The 16,594-nt window shown below is 39.2% G+C and overlaps 1 protein-coding gene across 1 annotated transcript in view; it reads right to left on the bottom strand.

Moving 5' to 3' along the window:
• ZnT77C (Zinc transporter 77C) overlaps window positions 1-16,594 on the bottom strand; it is a 326,268-nt gene that overhangs the window by 58,927 nt on the left and 250,747 nt on the right. Inside the window, exon 3 of the mRNA XM_068227024.1 lies at window positions 2,613-2,705. Coding sequence (XP_068083125.1) covers window positions 2,613-2,705 — 93 coding nt within the window. The remainder of the gene's footprint in view (window positions 1-2,612; window positions 2,706-16,594) is intronic.

Genomic DNA, 16,594 nt, shown 5'->3' with positions numbered 1-16,594 from the left:
ATTGGGCAACCACCCTAAATGCAGATGATTGATTGATTGATTGATTGATTGATTGATTGATTGATTGATTGATTGATTGATTGATTGATTGATTGATTGATTGATTGATTGATTGATAAAATAGCACTAAAGAACAAGGACAATCTCCACATCTTCAAATAGATAGGCCCACTCCACATCAATCCCAGTTCTTCTCAGCCCCTGACAAGCTTGTTTGCTTCTCCGCTTCATCAGGAGGGCAGGCTTCAATACCCATTGAGGGGCCATCTTGACAGATCTTTAGTTTAATGTGAGAAGTGTAGGAAAAAAAGAATACACAGCGAAAGGTACGAGACAAAAAGATAAATATGTGCAGGTGGTAAAAGACCAGGAACATAGGACAAACTGAGAAAAGGTACATTGGAAAGGAACAAAGAGATGCAAATTAAGTCATGTATAGGAAGATTGGAACATCAGAGGAACACATAGTAGGAAGATGAGAAGCAGAAACAAGCTCGTCGGGGACTAAGAAGTAATTGATGTAGAACTGGGATTGAAGAGCAGAGAGCCAATCTATTTGAAGACATGGATATTGTCTTTGTCCTTTTGTGTTCTCTGTCTACTGATCCCTCTTCCTACACTGACCTATCACCATAGGCCTAATTAGGGGGTGGCAAGGGATGTCAGTTGCCTCCTTTCCCCCAATATTTTGAAGGGAACTAATTTTTCCTAATATTAAATTTTAAAATACATTCAGTATTTATAAGTACGTTTTTTGTACAGTACTCTGTAGCTCTGTAGCTCAATGAAATATAATAATTGTTGTAAAATTTTATAGGCTAACTACATAATTTTTATAGAAATAATTTCTATTATTGTTCAATTATAGCTTCACATAATGTAAAATAAAGAAAAGTTTTGTTTTTTATCCATGTTCTCTGCTTGATTTTTACTTTTACAGATAAAAAACAGGCCAAGTAACAAATACATTTGAATTAGGTCTACTTTTAAATTCTGTGCAAATGTTCTTTACTTTACATAGGTTTGGTTATTAAATTAAAGTGATTAATACAGAATATTAGTAATAATTTTGTGGTCACAAATTGCTCTCAAAAGGAAAGATCCATGGAACCCCCGATAATCCCTGCCCCTCCACCCCCCCCCCCCTGCCACAATCAAACTGCTCAAATTACGCCCATGGCTATCATAGTGCTTATCCTATTATTTGTTCCTTTGATGTTCCTACTATACATAACCTGATCATATAAAGAGCTGTTACTATAAAATGTTACATAATTGCTAGAGAATCACCTTATTGATAAACTATTTATGAGAACATTTTGTCTGCTGTGAGAACCAGTAATTGTTGTATGTAAGTAGTGACTGCAGGATTTCCTCACTTTCATCACTTTACTTCTCTTCTTTATCTTCCTATTCAACTTTTCTTGGTCATCATTTATCTCCTTAACTCCTTAGAAGTTAGAGAATTTTGCACAGCTCTTCTTCCTCTTCATTCAGCATCATATTTGAGATTGGGATAAGAATTCTTCTCATTTGGAGTCTCGAGGCTAGCAGTCAAAAACTCGAGTCAAAGTACAAGCATATGCGAATTATCTGTCATAAACAATTTTCTTCCAAAACGCAGGAATCAAACCAATTTAAATGATCATATTTTCAGTTGATCTCACATAAAATATGCACTATATTTTTAGAATTTCTTGCCCTCAGAGTACTGTGTATTGGATCTTCTTTGTTAAGCATTTCCATTCATTAAGCAATCTTTAAGTCCTATATAAATAATATTTTTTAGATTATTGAAAATGAATTGAAAAGAATTTCATGTGGCTATTTTTAGCCTCTAGGCAGACCCTCCGGTCGAGGGCGGGCACCATCTGCGGTGTATAGGAAACTGTGTGTCATTGCAGTGGAGGATAGTGTGGTGTGTGGTGTTTGAGATGCAGGCACGTTGGGACAGTACAACACTCAGTCCCCGAGCCAACGGAATTAACCATTTAAAGTCAAAATCTCCAACCCGGCTGGGAATCGAACCTGGGGCTCTCTGAATCAATCAGCACTATGCTGACCATTCAGCCAAGGAGCCGAACAATGAATTGATGACTTACATGGAATTAATCATAAATAATTCACCCAAGTAATCCTAATTCATGCCTCTCCTCAAACTGTAACTATAAATCTGAAGATGTTTTATTATATAATCATGATCATCTAGATAAGTAATTACATCTCACCATTTTCAAAAAAGATAAACTACCATAGTTAAAACTATGATGGCTTAATTTTCAAAGTGAATATATATATTTTTTTAATCCATCCCCTCAGTAGAAGGAAAGTTAGGCATATCAAATTACTGAATTACTTCAGTAATAATGGATAGGACCATTCAGACCAAGATACAGTGTGCAGCTGAAAAAAAATCCAAAGTTGTATGTTGAATAGATTTTAAGTGTTTTATTTTGAAATCAACATTTCTTCCTCTGTTTTTGGTCAATTTTAGTAAGATATGAAGCTCCCAAGACATGCTTAAACCCAAGCAGCTAGTGCCTGGCCACAACCTGAGTTGAAGTAGCATTCTACAGGCTTTGTGACAAGACAGTGGGTCTGCCGTAGCTTACCCCAGCGGCCTCATGCGTGTGGCAGTTTGGTAGAACAGGTGGTGCACCACTGGAAACAGGCTCCTCTTCACATTCCATACTGGCACTCCCATACTGAGTGGACAGACAAACACATCTTCAGCAGCCTTCAAACACTGAAAACTTAGCTTAACACAGTGATTAAGGTACAGATTTGACCAGGTAATGAATGAATAAATGATATTGAAAATTCACATGATTTTAAGGCCAAAATATTAATGAATATATATAAAATTAAAATACTGGTATGCACTGTTGTAATAATTTTAAATTTTACATGCAGAGATACACTTCTAACAAACTTACTTAAGTTATATCAATTCAATGTTCTAAATGAAAAAAGTTAATTTCAGTTCATTCTTTTTCCAAACATATAAAAATAGGCTACAGAATCATAAATGTGCTTCGCTGTGGAAACTAAGATATGGGAACTATAATACAGTTGCTATCAGAAAGTGAAGTTTTAACAAAGAAATGTTGAACGACAACAACTTATTTGAGAAAGGTATTTGTGTCTCTGATATTTGTTATCTCTTATTTCCTGAATGAACAGTTCTCCACTTTTCTCCTTTTATTGTGCAACCACAACTCTATATGTTCTCTTTTCTGCAGTCTTTCTCAGTCTACTTCTGCAGTCTGTGTTATTTTCCATTTGCACTACAATGTGTTTCCTTCCTTAATAATTTCTTTCCATTTTTCCTTTACTAATATCCTATGACAAACTGCTTCTTTTCTTCCATATTCTTCTTCAACATTATACTTACATGCTTTTAAATTATTTATTCAAAAAATGCCTCTAGACCTCACTTGGTTAAACAACTTGTATTTATTCTACAGTGTCTTTTCTCCTCTTCTCTTCCTCTTAGATTCATTTGGCCCAAAGTTCACTTCTTGTCTTTATGAATTTGGCAACTTCTTAGGTCTTACTTACCATTGTCAACAGGTTGACTGTTTCCTTTATTCAATGTTGTGGGATCAAATACTGTATAGGCACAGTATGCAGGCAGAAGTGGCGATTGGGGGCGCAGTCGCCCCTCCACTTTGTGAAGAAAACCTTACATTTTTATTCCATTTCAGCTGGTTCAAACTAGGAATTACAGGAATTATTAAACAAAGCAATCTGTACAAGTCCAGTTGTCTTATCAGCTAATTCTTTCCTTTATTTTCTTTAATTATGAACAAAATCTTTAGCGGAAATACACAAAAAATGTAGCTCTTTGCAGCTAACCAATTTGTATAGCGCCACTGCAAGTAATGCAGACTTGCACATACTGTGAGGAAGGGAAGCAGGGGTATATTTTTTTGCCAAGGTTGTGGACACTGAGGTAGGATTCACCCACATGCCATGCGCATTCATCAGTCTGGCAGTCTCTTTTAGTGTCTGTTAGTTTGTTAGTGTGTAGCCAAATACTAAATTATTTTTAATTGTATAATCATGCCATACTTCTATTTACCTGTAATACATGTGTAATATTGTTTCTTTGGTGAAAGTTTTATTGTATAGTATTGAATCAAAATCTCAAAAGCTATTATTACCACATGTAAGTTGGTAAACTGTCAACTTTTACCTCTCTGTTGAAACTTGCTCAGACAGCATAAAGAAAAGTGCCATTTTGTAGCTTTTGCTTGACATATACACCCCCCTCCCCACGCTCGCTATATCTCCAAAATCTGGGTACTTTTTGTTGTCTGTTAATTTTTGCTCCCCTCACTTCTAATTCCCAATCACTGCTACTGTATGCAGGCATTAAAAAATATTTAAAATTTTCATTTTCATACAGTTTTACACATCTGATGTGAGAAAGTATTTGTGAAACATTAAGCCAAATGTCGGCTTCCTCAGCATAACAGAATCATGTCCTCTTCATTGTGCACTCTATGGACAAGTGTATTATTGAAGAAAACTAATTTTTAGGCCACTGTTTTGCTGAACTTACATAAAAACAAGTCCATGTACAGTAGGTGCAATAAAATGAAAAAGATAAAATTAATATGGTACAATTGTGGTAATAGGCATTGCAGTTGTGATAGGCTGAAATTCCTGACATTCTTATACTGGATTGGCTTTTGAGCTAAATTGCCATTCTAAATTAAATTTTAAGGTCATTAATCAGTGTTGCATTCCTGCCTATAGAATAAATGAATTGCATGTTCTAAATTAACATAACCACAATTGTCTGATATAGTTGCTATAGGATTGGTCTCTGTCCATGGTTGTGAATACGTGAACTGGACTTCATTTACCTGGCATCCTGACCTGCCTCACATTATGTCACCATGTGGTTCAGCGAATGACACCACCTCCCTAGAGTGCGTGCTCCCCAAGTTTACCAGTTGTAATGCTTTTCTGATAGCAGCAATTGACCTTTAAAGGGATAACAGCTGACTGCTGCCTGCTATGAAGTTAGTTTGTTTCAATTCTTCTTGGTTTTCCTTCCAGTGGAAAGGAGAAATGGGAACTTTGAACATTTTTATACATTGCTTGCTAAATGTGTGGTTCTATTAACTTTGTTGTCAGTGTCCAGGAGATTCCCACTTGTACTTTATATACCGTAATTCATACAGAACTAGGGATGTTTCATTCAAAAATACAGTGAAAACTGCAGAACATGTGGATTACTGAGTTTAAGATTAAGTGGTGTATTAATATTAATGGGGTTTATAGAAGAAAGAACGTAGAACAGGCTGAATCAGCAATGAGGATATGTTAGGAATTAGTGATATTCAGGTAAGGGGAGATAATGAGGAAGATAAAGGAGATTATAAAGGTGTTAAAAAAGGGAAGGATAGAGTGAGGGGTAGGACTGTTCATCAGGAATACTATTGCACACAACATAGTTTCTGTTTGGTATGCCAACCAGCAAATGGTATGGGTAGATTTAGCAGTTGGGGAATTAGGACGAGAATTATCTCAGTGTATTCACCATGTGAAGTTGCAGGTTTGTATGAAGTTGACAAGTTTTGTAAAGCACTGAGTAATATCATAGTCAGGGTAAACAGCAAGGACAGGATAGTTCTAACAGATGATATCAGTGTGGGAGTTGGAAATAGAACTGAAGGATACAAAAATGTGGGGAAGATATGGAAGCTAATAGAAATGGGAAGCATTTACTTGACTTTTGTGCTAGTATGGTATTAGCAGTTATGAATATTCTTTAAGCATAAGGCCATTATCCACTACAGTTGGGAGGGTAAGGGTACCAGATCCATAATACACTATATCATAACCAAGTTTGAATTTAGGAAATCTGTTAGGAATACATGGGTATTCTTGGGATTTCTTTTGATAATACAGACCCCTGTCTAATCCATACAGAGCAAGTATTGAGAGAGAAAGTGAAATCTGTCTGCAGATGAATAAGGATAGAGAGTCTCCAGGATGAAGAAATTAGTGATAAGTTCCAAACAATAGACAATAAGCAGGTTCAGGATATAGAAAGGGAATGGGTGGCATACAGAAAATGCTGTAGTAGAAACAGCAAAGAAATGCCTAGGAACAATTGCGTGTAAGGATGGAAGAAAGAGAACATTTTGGTGCAATGATGAAGTGAGAGCAGCTTGTACATGGAAAAGGAAGGTATATCAGAAATGGCTCCAAAGAAGAACTGATGCAGACAGGGAGTACAATTGCTGAATCCAAGAAGAAGTTGTGCAAAGATTTCGGTGGTGCCTCTGGTCTGTAGGCCTGCATCCCTGATCACCTTCTCAAGTGCAATGTTAAATAATAAGCATGCCAACGCATCTCCTTGACGTAGCCCATTTTTTTTTTTTTTTTTCCAGGGGGTCTGAACAATTTCCTGCAACTCGAATGCAGCTTCTTACATCAGACATCATGGTTTTTATCATTCTCAACAGCTTTTCATGTATCCCCATCTCCTGTAGAGCACAGTACAGATGGTCTCTATTTATGCTAGCATATGCAGCCTTGAAGTCAATAAAGAGGTGATAGGTTCCAATTCTGTATTTGACAGTCTTCTCCAAGATATGGTGCAAGTTGAATATCTGATCTATTGTTGACTTTCCTCATCGGAATCCACCTTGATATGCTACAATCTCTCTATCCACCTGCGGGAGTAACCAATCGAATATGATGTTAGATAGCACCTTGTACCCCAAATTCAAAAGGGCGATTCCACGGTAGTTTCTGCACTCCATTCAGTAGCCTTTTTTATGTATGGGACATATTATTCCTTCATTCCACTCGTCTGGTACCTTCTCCTGTTACCAAATGAGATTAGTAAGATCAAACAAGGACTGCTTTAATGTTGCTCCTCTACATTTTAACAATTCTGCTTGGATGCTATCAGTGCCAGGGGCCTTATTATTCTTCAGCTTCCTTAGTGCTTCTCTAACATCCTCTATCACCAGGCTATCCAGTGACCTTCCATGGTCTAATCCTTGTTCACATTCATGGGAAGCATCATCTGCTTGTTCTAGCTCTCGGTTCAGTAAATCATTAAAGTGCCTTTGCCATCTTTCCAGTATCTGTTTACTCTTGCTTATTATGTTTCCTTCTTCATCTCTAATCAGGCTAGTTATTGAAATATATTGTCTTTGAGCACTGTTCACTTTTGTATAGAACTTTCTGGTTTCATTCTGCTTCTTACACAGTTCCATGCATTCCACTTCAAGCTTAGTCCATTCCCTTTTCTTTCTGCAATGTATCGTCTTTTCAATCCTCCTTTTCTCTTGGTAATCCTCCAGAACTTCTTGTACAGTTCATCTGTAATGTCTTCTGGTATGCGATGTTCTTCTCTTCAATAGCCCTCCTACACTCTCCATCAAACCATGTAGGTATTTTAAATTGTCTTTTCATCCCTAGTACATCCATAGCTGATTTGTCTATAGCTGTTTTTATAGTTAACCATCTTTGCTGTATGTTCTTGCTGTCTTTTATTGTTTCTTGTTCTTGTTCTAGGGCCTGAGAGACTTTCTGGCAGTACAATTTGCAAGTTTCTGTTGATTTCAAGGCTGCAATATTGTACCTTTCTCTCCTGATTTATCTTTCTTTTTGGGCATTCGATATCCTCGCTCTTATCTTAGCCATCACTAAAAAATGATCCACATTAGGTCCACGGAGAGTTTGTACATACATCAAGTTTGATTTATGCCTCTGGTCTACCAGTATGTGATTAATTTGATTGATAGTTACGCCGTCAGGTGACTTCCATGTGCCCTTATGTATCTCCTTATGAGGAAATCTGGTAGATCCCACTACCATATCCCAGGAGGCTGCAAACAGACCAGTCTTATTCCATTGTCATTAGTAGCTTCATGCTTACTTTGGGTTCCAATTATGGGCTTGAACATGGCATCTCTTCCAAGTTGTGCGTTAAAATCACCCAGTACGATCTTGATATCATTATTTGGGCATTTATCATAACCTTTTTCAAAGGCATCATAGAATTCATCTTTTAGGTCTTCATTCGATTCTTCTGTTGGTGCATTTCCTTTAATTATACTGTAATTAAAGGATCTTCCTTTAATTCTAATTACTGACAGCCTTGGGTTTATAGGCATGAAGTTAATCACCAAGTGTTTCTGATCTTTATGAACAGGAAAGCCTGTACCAAACTCGTGTTTGCTATCATCACAACTATAGAACATAGTGCCCTCTTTCTAATAATTTCTTAAGGGATCCTGGGCTATATAGAGATCGAAAATTCCAGGTACATATTCCGAGATGAGTTTTCAATTTTGTATTTACCATTCACTGTCCAGGATACGCGCCATGTCATCGCCTGTTAATCCATCCGGCTTCTGCTCTTTGGATTTTCATAACTTAGTTTTCTTTACGGGAAGAGGGTGTTAACCTCAGGCCAAACTCCCAACCTGGAGGACCAGGGTATCACTCTTAGTCTGGATCATCAGCTTAAACCTGTCCAGCTTGGGTGGCCCTACCAGCAGCATATGCACCCGCCGGCATAGCTGTAAGGATCATTTGAACACACAAGCCTCCAAAACACCCAGCAAAATGTATTTTGCCTTTGTCAATGTGGTGATACAATCGGGAGGGTCCTTGGATACTCCCGGCACTAAAAGCCATACACCATTTCCATTTCATTATCTGATACCGTAATGTTTAAAGGCAGGTGGGGTTAGGGGTCCTGCAAGGCAGTATTATTGGACATTAGACATGTTTGCGAAATTAATAACTGGTTCGATAGAAGGCAATTCGGTTTTAGGAAAGGGTATTCCTCTGAAGCTCAACTTGTAGGATTCCAGCAAGATATAGCAGATATTTTGGATTCTGGAGGTCAAATGGATTGTATCGTGATTGACCTATCTAAAGCATTTGATAGAGTGGATCATGGGAGACTACTGGCAAAAATGAGTGCAATTGGACTAGACAAAAGAGTGACTGAATGGGTTGCTATATTTCTAGAAAATAGATCTCAGAGAATTAGAGTAGGCGAAGCTTTATCTGACCCTGTAATAATTAAGAAGGGAATTCCTCAAGGCAGTATTATTGGATCTTTATGTTTTCTTATATATATAAATGATTTGAGTAAAGCAGTGGAATCAGTGGCAAGGCTTTTTGCAGATGATGTTATTCTCTAAAGAGTAATAAATAAGTTACGAGATTGTGAGCAACTGCAAAATGACCTCGATAATGTTGTGAGCTGGACAGTAAGCAATGGTATGATGATAAATGGGGTTAAAAGGCAGGTTGTGAGTTTCACAAATAGGAAAAGTCCTCTCAGTTTTAATTACTGTGTTGATGGTGTGAAAGTTCCTTTTGGGGATCATTGTACAGTAAGTACCTAGGTGTTAATACAAGAAAAGATCTTCATTGGGGTAATCACATAAATGGGATTGTAAATAAAGGATACAGATCTCTGCACATGGTTATGAGGGTGTTTAGGAGTTGTAGTAAGGATGTAAAGGAGAGGGCTTATAAGTCTCTGGTAAGACCCCAACTAGAGTATGGTTCCAGTGTATGGGACCCTCACCAGAATTACTTGATTCAAGAACTGGAAAAAATCCAAAGAAAAGCAGCTCAATTTGTTGTGGGTGATTTCTGACAAAAGAGTAGCGTTACAAAAATGTTGCAAAGTTTGGGCTGGGAAGAACTAGGAGAAAGTAGACGAGCTGCTCGACTGAGTGGTATGTTCTGAGCTGTCAGCGGAGAAATGGCGTGGAATGACATTAGTAGACGAATAAGTTTGAGCGGCGTTTTTAAAAGTAGGAAAGATCACAATATGAAGATAAAGTTGGAATACAAGAGGACAAATTGGGGCAAATATTCATTTATAGGAAGGGGAGTTAGGGATTGGAATAACTTACCACGGGAGATGTTCAATAAATTTCCAATGTCATTGAAATCATTTAAGTAAAGGCTAGGAAAATAACAGATAGGGAATCTGCCACCTGGGAGACTGCCCTAAATGCAGATCAGTAGTGATTGAATTAAATAGAAATTATGTTTTCTTATTTGTATAAATGATATCGTCCCTGCTCTGGCAAACTAACGAATCTGAAAATTGTCAAAAGGTTAGGAGAGCTGAAAGAAGTTGTGATTACTCATGTCAAATCAATTTTTATATTTAATTATTGGTTTTATGTGTTAGGCATACAGAATGAGCTGCAGATGTGAGACTTTGTCAGAGGGTAGACAATATATAAATAACAAAATCTAGACCAGAACTTCAGAACTACAGATTCCTTAGTTTGTCAGTTTCGCTAGTTTGCCAGAGCAGGGACGATATGAGTAAAGAAACTGGAATCGCAGAAAGACTTTGCAGATGATTTAATGCTGTATAGAATAGTAAACAAGTTAAAGGATTGTGATCAACTGCAAAATGATCTTTGAGAGCTCTGTTGGAATCAAATAAAATAATCTCTTAGTATCCAATCAGAGACAAAATTAGAAAACCAACAGATCTCTTGAATCTATTCTCTAAGAAGCTTTGAAAGTTGGATTTTAGGTTGTATTCTTAACATACCATTTGCTGTAAAACTATTCATATATGCCTGAGAAAAAGGAATGTGCCAAAGGAACTGGTTAGGTAAGTTCAGATGCTGTATGAGAACTGTACCAGCTGTGTGCGATTAGGTGACGGACATTCATCCTGGTTCAAGACCGAAAGTGGAGTCCAGCAAGGCAGTGCACTATCCCCATTATTGTTTATCACCATCATGGATGACATAATGAAGAACATCAAAAAAACCTCTGGTGAGCTAAGTGCAATGGCCTTTGCTGATGATGTTATGATCTGGGGAGAAACTGAGGAACAACTACAGTTGAGACTCAGTGAATAGAAGTTTAAGTTCCAGGAGTTCAATCTCAAGATAAGTGAACTCAAAACAGTAGTGATGGCAATAAACAGAGAGGGATGACCAGTGAACATCATGCTAGGAAACCATCCACTAGAAAGTATGGAAAGCTTTACATACCTCGGCAGTGTAATATCTCAAGATACACTAGCCACAAAGGAGGTTGGCAAATAGAGTGCAGAAGAGCTCTCACTTCTACCAGTAAGTATGAACACTCCTCTGGGACCCCAAAGTATTAACAAAATCACTCGAAATCGCTTATTTGGAAGAGGTAAATGCCCCTCCTTCCAAAGCAAAGGTACCCCATAGCGTCCATCGTCAGTTTTGTCAAGGTACGTTTGAAAATTTGTTCAGATCACAAATTCTCTCTCTTCTTTGGACTCCTGAATGGCCGAATCCGAGATACCGATTGTGTCCAACTTCCAGAGGTCACTGACACCATTGATGAGCAGCGAAGTAACCTCTACTGCTAAGTTGTTCACCGATTGGCATGGTACTTTACCCATCACCTTAATGGGAAGAGTCAGACTTCGTATTTTCTGAACTCGGTTGTTAACAAACACTGTCCAATTGTCTTGTTTTTGGATCCAGGTCAAAACCGTGGAAGAATATCAGAAATAAAAGTCATTATCCTTCAATGTAAGCCCATCTTGCATAGATTTACATAATCTGGCTCCTATCACCGTGGCAATCAACTCCAATCAAGGAATGGAGACAGCTTTAAAGGAGCTACTCGTGCTTTTGCAGCTAGAAGACATACCTTCACTTCATCATTATTCTGTATTCATATAAATACAACCGCTCCATAGGCTAGCTCATGGGCATCACAGAAGGTGTGGATACTTACTTTACTGTCCCTTCTTACATAAAAGAACCAACGTGGTATCTTTAAGTTCCTAAGAACTGAAAGATGTTGGTACCATGTCAAAAATTCAATTCATGTACCAGCATCAGTCTCCTCGTCCCATGACACCCCATTCCTCCAAAGTTTCTGCAACCATAGCCTAGGAATTAATAATACAGGGCTGGCTATACCAATTGGGTCGAAGATCTTTTGAGCAACAGAAAGGATAGTACGTTTTGTCACCTTACCTACCACAAAATTTTCCATCCATTCTAAATTTAAAGTCAGAGTATCCGAAACAGTGTCCCAAAACATTCCTAACACCCCAACTTTTACAGTGGAATCAAAACTGTAGTGATTGGACTGCCATCCCCTTAAATTAAATTTCCCAAGTTTCATAGCATCACTGGCTTTGCTGATGAACTGCTTTAATTCAGACTTACATTCAACGCTAGTGACCACACTGTCAACATACAAGCTTTGTTTCAGATTCAACATGATTCCATCATTATAGTGAGAGCTTTGCATTGTTTCATTAATGTGATAATTGAGAACCGCTCCCAAGATGAATGGGCTACATCTCAATCCAAACACCACCCGTTTGTGTCAAAAAACTCTAACCTTTTCTCGGTCTTCTTTATCCCACCAGAAGAAGCAGACATTATCCCTGTCTTCTTTTCTAATACTAATGTGCAGGAAAGCTTTTTCTATATCTGCCGTTACACCAAACTTTCTTTCTCGTAATCTGAGCAAGACAGAGGGAATGAGTTCAATGAGATTAGGTCCACTTTCTAAACACTGATTGAGTGAGGGCGAGGTTCCCTTCCTGGCAGAGGCATCAAATACAGGACGCACCCTGGTGGTGCTGTTTTTCTTCACGACAGCTCGGTGTGGTAAGTAGTGCCCATAAACCATAGATACCTGAGGGGGAACTTCTTCAATTATCTCAAGCTGTTCCCACTCACTTAGGACATCATCATAGGAATTAAATATATCCTGGTTATGCAGTTTTCGAGTCACAACTCATGCCCTAGTTCAACGTCCACAACGTTCAATTGATTGAAGGAATGCTCTGGGCATTTGGTGAGTTATCCAGAAATAACATAATTATATTGTTTCCACCTTCGGTATTTTGTCCTGCCGTATAATATCGTACTTATTTTTTCGGCAAGGTGCTGCATGTGTGCTTCGGGATTATTGACTGTTTCAAAGGATGACTGTGTACACACTTCTTTAAAGTGATGTTCATTACCGCATCGCAATATTAGTTTGTACATTATATCATCATCATCATCATCATCATCATCTGTTTACCCTCCAGGTTTGGTTTTTCCCTCGGACTTAGCGAGGGATCCCACCTCTACCGCCTCAAGGGCAGTGTCCTGGAGCTTCAGACTCTTGGTCGGGGGATACAACTGGGGAGAATGACCAGTACCTCGCCTGCTATGCTGAACAGGGGCCTTGCGGGGGATGGGGAGGAATGATAGACAAGGAAGAGGGAAGGAAGCGGCCGTGGCCTTAAATTAGGTACCATCCCGGCATTTGCCTGGAGGAGAAGTGAGAAACCACAGAAAACCACTTCGAGGATGGCTGAGGTGGGAATCGAACCCACCTCTACTCAGTTGACCTCCCGAGGCTGAGTGGACCCCGTCCCAGCCCTCGTACCACTTTTCAAATTTTGTGGCAGAGCCGTGAATCGAACCCGGGCCTCCGGGGGTGGCAGCTAATCACGCTAACCACTACACCACAGAGGCGGAACTTGTACATTATATCACTGTGCATTATTGGGAACCGGAAACCAATACTTGTCCTTGGCTTACCTACAATATTATGCATTGTGTTGTTTCCATACACAGCTCGCAGATAGCGCTGCCAGCGTCCTCGGCCTCGAGTACCTCGAGTTTTACGGTCCCAGACTCGATTCTTCGCGAGTCCATACTCTGCCCATCACTATCACACACAAAGACACGTGCTCTTATAACAGAATCAGTAGTTCTCAGGTCCATCCGCTAGAGAGAGCTCTAATAGCTGTCCCTCGATATCTCGCTGAGTGTCGCGTATTGTCTCTACTGTATTTGCCAACACATGGTGGAACCTCGATATCTCGATTCACCTCGGGAGCTAAATTTTATTTCGAGTTATCGAAATTTCGACGTATAGAGAATACCGTTTTTGAGCATGTGTAGCACATAATTGAGCCATACGGACTTATACTGAACAGTATTTTTAACAGTATTTAAAAATTTACACACAAACTCGTATTATACGACATCACTAAAGTATAACCCATACCGTACTATGGTAACTTATTAGAAGACAGAATACAGTATATACATACAATAGTGAAACAAGAAATATATCCTACCTTCGATAACACCTTTGGAAAAAATCCGTTAGGTCTCTTCTTTCTTTCATTTCATTGTTAACCATCTTTTCTTCCACATACTTCTCAACATTTAGTGCTGTGAAGACACTTGGTCATTTATATTCGATTGGCTCTGTATGTACGATCGAAGAATAGCCACTGCACTTAACGCCTGGTCTGCTGACAGTACAGGTGAAGGCAGCTATAACTCTTCTTCTTGGAAGTCTTCTTCTTCTCCTTCTTCTTCTTATTCTTCTTCTTATTCTTCGGCAGCAGAGTTGATGGTAGCCGTAGGAGGTTCGTTCGGGCACTATAATATCAAAGTCTACATTTATGTAAGCCTCGAAATCAGCTTCGCAGTTAACAAGCTGCTGATACTCCACCCATTCTTCAGGAAATAGAAGTGATTTCCCCCTCTTCGTGTTCTGAACCCAAGTCACCTTTCAAAAATCGTGCTTTGCGAAAGTATTTTAATTGTTCCCTGCTTCACATCCGCCCACGATTTACTCAGCATTCTTATCGACTGTAGTAAATTAATGTCTTAATGACTCCTCGGATTCAATTCCTCTCACAATTCTCTGAACAGCGCTCTTCGATACTTCACGTTTTTAATCACCCCCTTGGTCCATGGACTGTAATCTGGACGTTAAGTTTGGTGGCAAGAAAACCTAGCGCACTGCCTTTAACTCCTGAACGAGCATCTTGGGATGAGCAGAGCAGCTGTCTACGAAAGGGACGTTGAAAATTCTCATCAATACCATGCATCCACGATTCGTAAGTGGAGCTTGTTGGCCACGACTTCGGGGTTGCTTTCGTACGTGACCTGTAATGAATTCACACCCGAGAAACAACAAGGCTTCGCCGATTTTCCAATCACTAGAAGTTTTAGTTTTTCGGCTCCCATCATATTGCATCACTGTAACCCTTTCTGTACTTGTTTACTCTTCCACACACAAATGCTGTATTGCACAGTTAATGTTGTACAAAATTCGAGTTAACAGAGTATTTTTTGCTTCAAAGGAGAAGACAGAATACAGGCACATTGTTGGAGAGTTGCACTAGTTGCACAACATACTGAAGCAATATGTCTGTGCCCTGTGGGAAGGACAGACAGTGAAAATCCACAGCCTGTTTCCAGTCATTTGACCGAGTCAGGAATGGAATGAATGAAACCCCCTTCTAGCGACGAGGACAGGAATTGTGCCGGCTGTCGAAGCCTGTCACCACTCCTCTGGGGCAATGATTAATGGCTGACAGATGAAATGAAATGATATTGGAGAGTGTTGCTGGAATGAAAGATGACAGGGAAAACCGGAGTACCCGGAGAAAAGCTGTCCCACCTTCGCTTTGACCAGCATAAACCTCACATGGAGTGACCGGGATTTGAACTATGGAACCCAGCGATGAGAGTTCGGCGCGCTGTCGCCTGAGCCACGGAGGCTTCGGAAGGATAGACATTGTCGTCTGATAATGATTGAACGTCGGCCACTTTATCAGAAGACAGTAATATACCGGGGACTCCAGCAACCATTTCCAGTTCCTATGAGCCATCACAAGTATCCACGACCATTTTCTTGAAAAACCAATGCAAAGTATGTATAACAGTGTCAAGCTTTGAAAAATAAACCTTTGCAGCATCTGTCCGAAAATTCAAGACAAGAGTGAAGCAGAAAGTAGGCCTAAAGGTGGCTGAGAGAGGTGGGACACTAGAACATAGAAATACATTTGCGGGCACGTATACACTAAATTGCACAATGTGCATAACATGCAGTTCGCCACTGGCATTCAACCTTTTCCATTCGACCGTGTAAACGCGGAACTCAACACATTTTCCACTGTCCCTATCACGAGTTAACTCGGATTTCAAACGTCACACGCTCTCCCAGTCCCGAGTTCAGCCTGACGCTCGGTATTATTATTATTATTATTATTATTATTATTATTATTATTATTATTATTATTATTATTATTATATAACTTTGCTGGCGAGATGTAGTGTTTAAAGTGCGCTATGTCTTGTGGTATGGGCTAGAGTAATTTCTTACTTTCATTGACCTGTCTCAGTCTCATCCTTGGCTTTGACGATATGACGATATGAAAATGACATAAGAGCCAATTAACACAAGATTTTACACATCTAACTGAAACAAAACACACAAAACGTTTTAAAAACACAAAACTTAAAACATCTAAATTAAGAAAACACACAAACATGACCGACAGAGGAGCGCCAGAAGCGCACCGGTATCGGTACCCCACATACCACCTATCTCTTCGGAGATAGGTGCACATACAGACACCTAGGGCCGAGTGTAACAGCCTCCCTGAATATTGGAGGGAAGTAGCTGGGGAGTTAGATAACTTTCTTCTTTAGCAAGCCATTCCTCTGGTTCATACATTTTCTGATACTACCGATACGTAACACACTGATTCATCATAGCATTCAAGCTATTCAATCCCTACTCTGAGGAACTTATT

The sequence above is a fragment of the Anabrus simplex genome, chromosome 3 (genome assembly GCF_040414725.1).
Source record: "Anabrus simplex isolate iqAnaSimp1 chromosome 3, ASM4041472v1, whole genome shotgun sequence".
NCBI classification, from domain to species: Eukaryota; Metazoa; Arthropoda; class Insecta; order Orthoptera; family Tettigoniidae; genus Anabrus; species Anabrus simplex.
This window is presented reverse-complemented; position numbering and strand designations above follow the sequence as displayed.